The 11,234-nt window shown below is 43.6% G+C and overlaps 1 protein-coding gene across 6 annotated transcripts in view; it reads right to left on the bottom strand.

Annotated features, from left to right (window-relative positions):
• The window catches only part of ATAD2 (ATPase family, AAA domain containing 2), a 90,419-nt gene that overhangs the window by 65,233 nt on the left and 13,952 nt on the right, over nt 1-11,234 (bottom strand). The window contains exon 1 of one of the 6 annotated variants that reach the window (XM_023517154.1): nt 10,647-10,989. The exons of 3 other annotated variants lie outside the window; for them this stretch is intronic. In XM_023517154.1, the coding sequence (XP_023372922.1) occupies nt 10,647-10,814 (168 nt within the window). In that variant the 5' untranslated portion in view covers nt 10,815-10,989. Of the gene's footprint in view, nt 1-10,000; nt 10,019-10,646; nt 10,990-11,234 lie in introns of those variants that run through there. 2 more of the 6 variants (XM_003782364.2, XM_023517162.1) reach the window with 2 other exon arrangements.

Genomic DNA, 11,234 nt, shown 5'->3' with positions numbered 1-11,234 from the left:
CCCCCCGCCCTGGGTATAGGTGGTGTATTATTATTACTATTATTTTTTAGAGTAACAGTCTCTTTTTAATGTTTCATCCTTTTTTTTTTTTTGAGACAGAGTCTCACTGTCACCCTTGGTAGACCACCATAGCTCATAGCAACCTCAGACTCTTGGGCTCAAGCACTCGTGTTCCTTTTGCCTCAGCCTAAGTGCCCACCAAACACCCAGCTACTTTTTAGAGACAGGGTCTGGCTCTTGCTCCTGAGCCCAAGCAATCCACATGCCTCAGCCTCTCAAAGTGCTGGGATTATAGGCATGAGCCACCACACCTGGTTAAAGTTTCATCCTTAAAAATGAACAAGTTCCATTTATAATGACCATTTAGAAATAAATCTCTAAAAAAAAAAAAAAAAAACAAACAAACACAAAACCAGTAGACCAGCACACATTTTAATTATTGAAACATAATAATACTTGAGAAAAGCCAACCTTGGGATATCTGTGTTATTATCACACTACCTGTGTATATTTTAATCCTAAAATTGAGATGGGTTTACTCAAAAACCTAAGGCTTGAGTTTCCTCTGTGCAGTGGGAAATGGACATCCCAGACCAGTGTGGAGGTGATAAAAATCCTTAGGAAACAACTCGCCCTTGTAAAACATAAAGGTAACTTTGGGTTTTTCTAAGATCATACAAACCAGGCATAACTGTACCTCAGAATTGTTAAAGAGAAAAATAATGTACCAATTACATTAAAATTCAAAAGCTAGATTTCAAAAAAACCTAGAAATCTCAAACTGAAACAATACTGACACAAATAATATATAAATTAATTATAAACATACACAATCATACAGAGGCTCTAAATGGGGTGGTTTGGACAAGGCAAAATGCCACATACACCTGACTATAAGGCAGGAACACAAATCAAGGGGGTTTCTTTATTTTGAACAAGGAAGTGGTATAAGCAACTCAGAGCGTGTCCCTAAGGTGAGCTCTCCTCCCACACCTTTCTCCATCCCAAGATATAATTTTGGGAGAAGAAAGTGTCTTCTGTCTGGTTAGCTGTGTTATCTACTGTGACACCTTCATACAAAGCAGGCATGGCAGCATCACATCCAGAATGGGCATCTGAGGAGCTGCATGTTGGGAGATAAAATTTTTGTGTTTGAGATGAAAGCTTTACTCACACAGAAGAGCAGGGCTACTGGACCACTAGTCTTGATCAAGTAAGACAAACTAAAGGGGATTGTTTACATTTCCAAGTTGCTCCCATTTAAAAATCAGTTTATAGATCCCTTCATTAAATACGGTAATATTCTGATCGAATAATCTTGCAAAGGAAAGATAATTTAGCCTCAAGTCTACCATACAAAAGTAAAGAGAAAGGCTCAGTGTCTGTAGCTCAGCAGCTAGGGCTATTGTTTGTCCCTGCCAAACAACAATGACAACTACAACAACAAAAAGAAAAATGCTGGGTATTGTGGCAGGCGCCTGTAGTGCCAGCTACTTGGGAGGCTGAGGCAGAAGAATTGCTTAAGCCCAAGAGTTTGAGGTTGCTGTGAGCTGTGACGCCATGGCATTTTACCAAGGGTAACAAAGTGAGACTCTGTCTTAATAAATAAATAAATAAAGAGAAAATGATTTATTTTCTGGTCAGTTATCATGTTCGGGACCTTCACAAGGCACGTGTCAGTTCCCAGGGAGTACAGCTCTGCTATCTGTGCCAGAAGTTTCACGTACTGTTCTTGGGCATTGAAATGGTCAACTGGCCGATTGTATGCCATTCACACTGGGCCTCCCACAAGCAGAGCCATGGCCTTCACGTAGTTCTTCTGGTCCACTATGAAGCAGTATAACATTCCCATGGTAAGCATCGTCATGTCTTCTTTCTCTATGTAGATCTGAATCCATTTGTTCTCCCTATCTCCTACACTCAAGTTCCCACTGCCATCCAGGATGTAGTGGGTCTCATCATCCACATGTAAGTGCTCCTCATAAAACATCTTAATCTTTTCTTCATACTTTGGTAATTTATCTTTGGTTATGGTTATGATATCCATTTTAGCAGTAGTTTCTCTCTCATTTCTAATTCTGGATCATTCTCGTATTTGTCACCATCCAGCTTCCAGTACAGCACCCCAAGCCAGTGCAGCTGCACCAGGCCCACCATGTGGCTGGGCTCCAGACGGTAGGGTCGCCTGGGGTTGTCAGGGTTCTAGTTCAAGTACCAGGACTGCATTATAGCCATAGCAGCAAAGGCCAGACTGCTGCAGTTGTGCCAGCCCACAAGTGTCCACTTGATGTTATTTTTAAAACAACAATCTTCGATTGGTGTAGTGTAACATGAGACTTTCCAATAAATAATTAATGGGAATCCATTTCCAAATTTTTAACTTCCAAATGTACAAAACTGATCAGCCTGAGAAGGCACATGACATGTCATTCGTCTTTTTCCCATTAAAAAAGAAAGTCATATCTCTCAACTATTCTGCGTCTTACTACTTTAAGGCATTAAAAATCTTTCTAAAGCCAAAGAACATTGGCATAGGTATTAAGAAACTGAACGACTAAACAAGGCAACAAATCCTTTCCTTTGTTAGGTGGTATCCCATTCTTTGCTTTCAACAAAATTGAAAGGAGACCAAATTAACGCTAAGAGACCATTAAAAATAATTTCTGGCTGGGCACAGTGGCTCACACCTGTAATCCCAGCACTCTGGGAGTCCAAGGCAGGTGGATTGCCTGAGCTCACGGTTTGAGACCATCCTGAGCAAGAGAGACCCTGTCTCTAAAAAAATAGCCAGGAGGCTGGGTGTGGTGACTCAAGCCTGTAATCCGAGTACTCTGGGAGGCCAAGGCAGGGAGATTGCCTGAATTCACAAATTCCAGACCAGCCTGAGGAAAAGCAAGCCCCCCGGGCGGCGCCTGTGGCTCAAGAAGTAGGGCACTGGTCCCATATACCAGGGTTGGTGGGTTCAAGCCCGGCCCCGGCCAAAACTGCAAAAAAAAGCGAGACCCCCATCTCTACTAAAATTAGAAAAACTGAGGTAAGAAAATCCTTTGAGCCCGAGTTGGAGGTTGCAGTGAGCCATAACACCATAGCACTCTACCCAGGGCGACAGCTTAAGACTTTGTCTCAAGAAAAAAGAAAAAAAAGCGGGGCATTGTGGCGGGCGCTTGTAGTCCCAGCTACATGGGAGGCTAAGATAAACACTTGAGCCCAAGAGTTTGAGGTTACTGTGAGCTGTGACACTACAGCACTCTATGTGGTCAAGAAAGTGAGACTCTCTCCGAAATAATAATAATAATTTTTAGCAAGTTGACTTTTGAGATATAAACTAGAAAAACTGAGTGGCACTGCTAAGCAAAATTCCTTTCATTACCATCTACTTATTTATATGAAGAATGTTTCTCAGTGCTTATATTCATAACAATGAAACTAATACAGAACTCTGTCATCAGCAGTAACTAGGATACATCCACAAGGCTGGATACAGTGGCTCACATCTGTAATCAAATACTCCCAGCTACTTTATTCAAGAGGCTAAGGTAGGAGGATCACTTGAGCTCAGGAGTCTGAGGTTGCACAGAGCTCCACTAAGCAAGTGAACTCTAGTCAGGGCAACAGAGTATGAGACTTTGTCTCAAAAACAAAAAACAAAAAACCCACAACTATAAGAGAAACTTTACCTAACAAATGCAATCAATGTTTTAAAATATAAAAAAGGAAAAAAGGAAAGTGGAAAAAAAATATATCAAGTGGCACCTGTGGCTCAGTAAGTAGGGCGCCCGCCCCATATACAGAGGGTAGCGGGTTTGAACCCGGCCCCGGCCAAACTGCAACAAAAAATAGCTGGGCGTTGTGGCGGGTGCCTTTAGTCCAGCTACTCGGGAGGCTGAGGAAAGACTATCAGCTGGAGGTTGCTGTGAGCTGTGACGCCACAGTACTCTACCAAGGGTGATAAAGTAAGACTTGGTCTCTTAAAAAAAAAAAAAAAGATATATCCACAGTCACAAGAACTACTTGGGCGATGTAATAAAATCTTTCTATATTCAATTATTTTAGATCAAAATAGATGTTTCTGCTATCTTGACTGAGTATTAATCATAATTCAATCCACAAAAATCTTATTTCCTAGAGCTTAGAGCCCTAATATCCAAACATTTTTCTTAAACTGATTTCATGTCCTATGCAAGCATCTCCTGCAATGTGCATAGCCAGTACTGTGTAAAACTTGTTTATACTTCAATTGCACATAGTGTTTTTATGAAGAAATACACTGTATTTTAATTTAGATACTTCCAAGCCTGAATTCATCTGTGTAAAGCATTCTAAAACAATTCAATTCTCTGTTGAGTACCATTACAATTACAGAGTTTCTCACTAGTTATATTTTTTCCACTGTATGATACTACACACAGCGTAGTGACAGTGTATGTAACACTAACTTTATTCTACATATGGCTGGCACTACAAAGAAATAGCTTGCATAGAAAAAGCCTATCACGATGAAATACTGTGAGAAGTGGATTACAAGTTCAAATTTAAAAGGAAAAGAAAATCAAGGCACAAACTTTTTCTTTTGTGGCGGGGAGAGGGCAGAGTCTCAACTCTGTTGCCCTGGGTAGAATGTGGTGGCATCCTAGCTCACAGCAATCTCAAACTCTTAGGCTTGAGCAATCCTTTTACCTCAGCCTCCTGAGTAGATGGGACTACAGGTGTGTGCTACCATGCCCGGCTAGTTTTTAATAGAGATGTGATCTCCCTGTTGCTCAAGCCAGTAACCTGCCTTGCCCTCCCAAAGTGCTAGGATTACAGGTGTGAGCAACTGTGAAGGCAAACTTTATGATTGCTAAAAGAGCTTATTAATGTATTATTTTTTAATATTCTACTACATATCAAATAATTATGGTTTTAGATTCCAGTGGATACACATTAATGTCTGACCTTAATAGTTTTATTCTTTGTAATGTCATCATTTTAAAAAAGATTGAGGGGCAGTGCCTGTGGCTCAGGGGGTATGGCGCCAGCCCCATATACCAAGGGTGGTGGGTTTAAACCTAGCCCTGGCCAGTTAAAATAGCGGTGGCAACTGTAACAAAAAATAGCCAGGTGTTGTGACTCCACAGCACTCTACCAAGGGTGACAAAGTGAGACTCTGTCTCCAAAAAAAAAAGATTGAGGCTCAGCGTCCGTAGTTCAGTGATTAGGGTACTGGCCACATACACCCAGGCTGGTGGGTTCGAATCCCACCTGGGCCTGCTAAACAACAAAGATAATTACAACCAAAAAAAGCTAGGCATTGTGGTGGGTGCCTGTAGTCCCAGTTACTTGGGAGGCTGAGGCAAGAGAATCACCTAAGCCCAAGAGCTGGAGGTCGCTGTGAGCTGGAAGGCCACAGCCTTCTACCAAGGGTGACAATGTGAGACCATCTCTTAAAAAAAAAAATCAAAATTTCTGTGTATCAAAGGATACTAACAGGCTAGGTGTAGTGGCTCTTGCCTGTAATCCTAGAACTCTAGGAAGCCAAGGCAGGTGGATTGCCTGAGCTCAGGAATTCAAGACAAGCCTGAGCAAAAGCAAAACCCCCATCTCTACTAAAAGTAGAAAAAAACTAGTCAGGCATGGTTTGGACACCTATAATCCCAGATACATGGGAGGCAGAGGCTAGGGGACTGCTTGAACCTAAGAGTTTGAGGTTGCTGTGAACTATGAGGCCAAGGCAACAGAGCCTCTGTCTCCCTCAAAAAACCCAACCAAATAAAAACAGATACTACCAACAGAGTGAAAAGGCAACATAGAAAAAAAATTTGCAAATCACAGATCTGATAAGCAGCTGATATCAGTATAGAGGTCCTGTATTTCAACGTCAGCAACAATTCAAAACCGAGCAAAGACTTTCAATAGGCATTTCCCCATAAAAGATAAATAGGCCCCTAGCACAGTGGTTGTGGTGCCAGCCACATACACAGAGGGTAGCAGGTTCAAACCCGCCCTAAGCCAGTTAAACAACAATGACAACTGCAACAAAAAATAGCCAGGTGTTGTGGCGGGCCCCAGAACTCTCAGCTACTGGGGAAGCTGAGGCTAGAGGATCACTTAAACTCAAGAGTTTGGGGTTGCTGTGAGCTGTGACGCCACAGTACTCTACCTAGGTCAACAGAGTATAACTCTGTCTCATAAATAAATAAATAAATAAATTTGGGATTAATTTATAAATTCAGTGAAATTCCTATCTAAATTACAACAAAAATGTTTAAAAGATTCATGGCAGCGCCTGTGGCTCAGTGAGTAGGGCACTGGCCCCATAGGCTGAGGGTGGCAGGTTCAAACCTGGCCCCGGCCGAACTATAACAACAACAACAACAAAAAAAAAGCTGGGCGTTGTGGAGGGTGCCTGTGGTCCCAGCTACTCGAGAGGCCGAGGCAAGAGAATCACCTAAGCCCAGGAGTTGGAGGTTGCTGTGAGCTGTGTGACACCATGGCACTCTACTGAGGGCAATAAAGTGAGACTCTGTCTCTACAAAAAAATAAATAAATAAATAAATAAATAAATAACAGTAAAGACAAAAAGATGCTCAATGTGGGGCCAGGTGTGGTGGTTCATGCCTATAATCCTAGCACTTTGGGAGGCAAGAGGAAAGCTTGAGGGCAACCTGACCAAAAGTAAGATCCTGTCTCTGCAAAAAAAAGTAACAATTTAGCTAGGTTTGGTGGTGTGCACCTGTAACTACTCTAGAAGCTGAGCCTGGAGGCTTGAGCCTTGGAGTTGGAGGTCCCAGCAAGCTAGATCAACACAACTACTGCATTTTATAGATTATAAACAGTAACAGTTACCACTTAAAAGTGATAGTTACTATGTGCTAGCACAGTACCTATAGATATACATACACATTTGGCCTACTAAGTAACCATTACCCTCATTAGAGATAGTGAAACTAAGGCACCTATACAAGATTACAGGCACTGATAAGGCACTTATACAAGATTACACAGCTCTGAGTATTGTGCCGAGAATCAAACCTAGGCACTAATTTCTAGAATTTGAGTTCTAAGTGCCTTTTTTTTTTTTGACTGAGTCACACTCAGTCACTCTAGGTAGAGTGATGTGGTGTCATCATAGCTCACAGCAACTCCAAATTCTTGGGCTCAAGGGATCCTCTTGTCTCTGCCTCCCACGTAGGCATCTGCCACAACATGTGGCTAGTTTCTCTATTTTTAGTACAGTGGGTTCTTTATTTATTTATTTATTTATTTATTTTTGAGACAGAGTCTCAAGCTGTAGTCCTGGGTAGAGTGCCGTGGAGTCATAGCTCACAATAACCTCCAACTCTGGGCTCAATTAATCCTCTTGCCTCAGTTTTTCTATTTTTTAGTAGAGATGGGCTCTCGCTTTTTTCTCAGGCTGGTCTTGAACTGGTGAGCTCAAGCTATCTACTCGCCTTGTCCTCCCAAAGTGCTAGGAACACAGGGGTGAGCCACAGCGCCCAGCTGGGTTTTGGTCTTGCTCAGGCTGGTCTGGAACTCCAGAGCTCAGGCAATTCACTTGCCTCCAACTCCAGAGTGCTAGGATTATAGGCATGAGCCACTGCACCTGCCTACTATTATAATCTAAGACAACATAAAGCAGAAAAAATGGGCATTTTAAGGGGAGTGGTTTGTAATTTTAATGTGATGTTTAGGGTAAGGTTCACTGAAATGGTGAAATTTTAGCAAAAACAGGAGTTAGACTCTTAAATTTAAATCATATTCTACAGCCTACTACAAAGTAAAGTGGGCAAGTTATTTAAGTCTGTGTCTGTTTTCTCATCTGCAAAACAAGAATAATCATAACTACCTCATAAGATTATGAGAACTGAATACAATTCTTGGAACAAATTAAGCACTAAACTTCTGAGATTTTGCTAGTCAAAAAAATAATCTAAGAGGAGATAGAAGAATGGGTCATATAGATATCCAGAGGAAGAATATACCTGGCAGAGGTTAAGCAAGTGGAAAGATCGTGGTATTCTACTGTATTAAAATTATAACACTCAATACATACTTATAAAAGATGAATACAAGTTATGTTTGAGTACCTCTTATAATTGCAGAATGTCACCTGAATAATTTTAATAGTTTTTTCTTTTTTAAAATGTGGATACATCTTTCAGCACCCTCTGTATAATGAGGGAATACAGAGAGACAATAAAGAATCTATTTTAATAATTCATGCAAGAGATAATGGTATGAACCAGCATGGTAATAACAGAAAACAGAAGTGCTCTGACTCTGAAAATATTTTCAAAATAGAGCCAAAATAATTTGCTAATACACTGGACATGAGAAGAGTCAAAAATGACTCTTTAAGGTTTTTTCCTGAGGAACTAGAAAGACGGACTAACCATTAACTAAAACTGACTTAATAGCTAACAATGACTGAGTCCTACCTATATGCCAACTATTCTGTTGATCTCCTTATATGCACAATCACATTTAATCCTCACTACTCATGTGGTAGATATTACCTGGTTTAACAAGTATAGAAACCTGTTGAGTGTTGTTAAGCTGTGACTGGAAACTAATAGTTGCCTTAAGAGCCTAAAATCCTAAGAAGTATTCTATACATCTTTACGGTCACAGGATCTAACATAACTTTGAATATAATAATCAATTATTTATTGAGATAATTAGCTTTTCTGAATACAAGTTAATAATGACCAAGTCCCGTGCAGAAGACATGTTTGGCCTTTCCATGTCTCAGCCAATTCCCACACGATTGAGAAACAAATCCTGAAAATCAGGAAATTACTTGTCTTTTCAAGTCAGAATCACAATTTTGGAGGTTGAAGGGGATGCAGTCTTTTTTTTTTAAAGGGGACTTAAGTCTTTTAACCCATTCCCCTTGGCAGAGGAATAACCAGAAAGGGGTGGCCACAAAGATACAGACAACAAATTTCATGTAGTTGATCTTAATATAAGACCCTGAAATCATCTGTCTAAAGAAGACTAAGGTTCATCATTCCTACCACACACCTCCCCTTAACCTCCCATTCTTTCTTTCCTTTTTTTTTTTTTTTTTTTTGAGATAGAGTCTCACTTTGTCACTCTGGGTAGAGTACCATGGCATCATAGCTCACAGCAACCTCAAACTCTTGGGCTCAAGCGATTCTCTTGTCTCAGCCTCCCAAGTAGCTGGGACTACAAGTATCTACCACAACTCCTGGCTGTTTTTAGAGATGGGTCTTGCTCTGGCTCAGGCTGCTCTTGGAACTCCTGAGCTCAAGCAATCCACCCACCTCAGCCTCCCAGAGTGATAGGATTATAAGTGTGAGCCACACCTGGCTAGCCTCCCTTTCTGATTTCCCTAGTTCCCAAATCTCCTGTCCTGTTTTTCCTTCTCCCATGCCTACCTCCAGTCTAACACTCTCACTCCAACTAGACTGTATTACCTGCTGCCTTAACTTTACTAGTGTTGCTTACTCAACTTCAACTCTTTGTCTCCTCAACCAATGCCTGTTTGAGCAGCTGGGGAAAAGGGACTCTCTTAACCTTAATTCAGCCCATTAAAAATCGTATATGGGCCAGCAAGGTGGCTCACACCTGTAATCCCAGCACTATGGGAGGCCAAGGAGTCAGAGACTAGCATGAACAAGAGTGAGATCCGTCTCTACAAAAATAGAAAAATTAACCTGGGCTGTGGCACATATTTGTAGTGCCAGCTACTCAGAGGCTGAGGCAGAAGGATAGCCTGAGCCCAGGAGTTTGAGGTTCTGTGAGTTAGGCTGACACCACCCCACTCTAGCCAGGCTGACAGAGACTCTGTTTTCAAAAAAAAAAAATCCTATCTGTAGTTCAGACCTAGGAGAAGCTCTTCTCGCAAAAAGACTACCCGTTAGCAAACTTCCCCTACAGACACTGTTCGTAAACTGCAGTGTGATATAACAGAAAGGGTAGGAAATGTGGGGGGGAGGGAGAGGGGGAGGGGGCAGGGGCAGACGATCTAAGTCCCAATTTTCGATCTACCACTTACTGGTTATTTCTTTGAGTCTGTTTCCTCATCTGTCCAATAGGTAGCATAACTATGCAAAGGGGTGCAATTTAGTTTAAGTGAAGAGACAGCACACGAAATGTTGGTGTTCGTCGTGGTCATTATGCAACCTGGTATTTATTCACTGCGCTCTTACTACGGAACCCATTTGGATCGCAAATGAAGGTCAGAGAACCTGAATTGCATCTATCCTCATGCCTCCTAACGGGTTTAGACCGCACATGACGAGCAGTCAGTAAATGCGTGGTGCCTGCACTGGTAGATGCAAGCCTAAGGTCGCAGCCCGGCCGCAGGTCGGGGAGGCGGGGGCGGGGGCAGCCCCGGCCACCGCGGCGCGGCCCCAAACGGCGCTCCAGCGCTGGCAGGCTTCGGCTTCCTCTTGCGTAAAAGTAGGTGGTAACGAACTGCTTAGCCCTCTTCCAGGCAGCTCAACCTCTTCGACCCGACCCACCCCCGATGGGGCTCGGATCTCGAGAAGCCTTCCATTTTACTTGTCCTCGCCACACTCCTCCCCCCCGCCAACTGTCACCCCGACCTGCGCCGCCGACCCCCGACCCTTCCGGGCGCCAGGCCGCTGGCAGTCCCCACAGGCACCGCCCGAGGGGACCCGCCTCAGACCGGTACTCACGCCCGCCGCGGACGCAGTGACGGCGGGTTTCCGCGCGGCGCTGGACGAACGGAGTCGCCTCCCGCCGATGTGCTGCAGGCTAAGCAACTCGCTGGACAGGTCCAAGGAGTCCGTGGCCGAGGAGGCGGAGTGGCTGTGCAGCTCCGAGCTGCTGCGGAGGACCACCATCTTCTCTAACAGGCTGTCTCAGTGTCTATGGCCGGAGCGGACCCGAGCTCTGAGCCGCAGCCGCTCTGGCTCTTCCGCGCTCCGAATTCTGGCGCCACAAGCTCCGCGCCAGCGGTCGCAGCGCGCGCCCGGAATCCCTCCGCCGTCTGTCCCGCCCACGCCCAACCTTAGAATGGCGGGATCGAAACTCTCCTGCCAATTGCAGAGCAAAGGAGGCCACACCAAAAGTGAGAGGGATACATTCTGACAACTTCCAGGAACTGAGCTAATAGCGGAGAGAGAACGCTGACTTATTTTCCCCTATATAGTTCCGGCTCGCTGAAGTTGGCGGAGGAAGACAGGGGGAGCGGTACGAAGTCCTGTTTGGAATTTTGGCGCGTGGACCGCGGCGGGGGAAGGGAGTCCTCCGACCGCTCTGAT

This window comes from Otolemur garnettii, unplaced genomic scaffold (assembly GCF_000181295.1).
Source record: "Otolemur garnettii isolate 467f Iridium unplaced genomic scaffold, OtoGar3 scaffold00004, whole genome shotgun sequence".
Lineage (NCBI taxonomy): Eukaryota > Metazoa > Chordata > Mammalia > Primates > Galagidae > Otolemur > Otolemur garnettii.
Note: the sequence above shows the minus strand (reverse complement) of the source record. Positions and strands in the feature narration are given on the sequence as shown.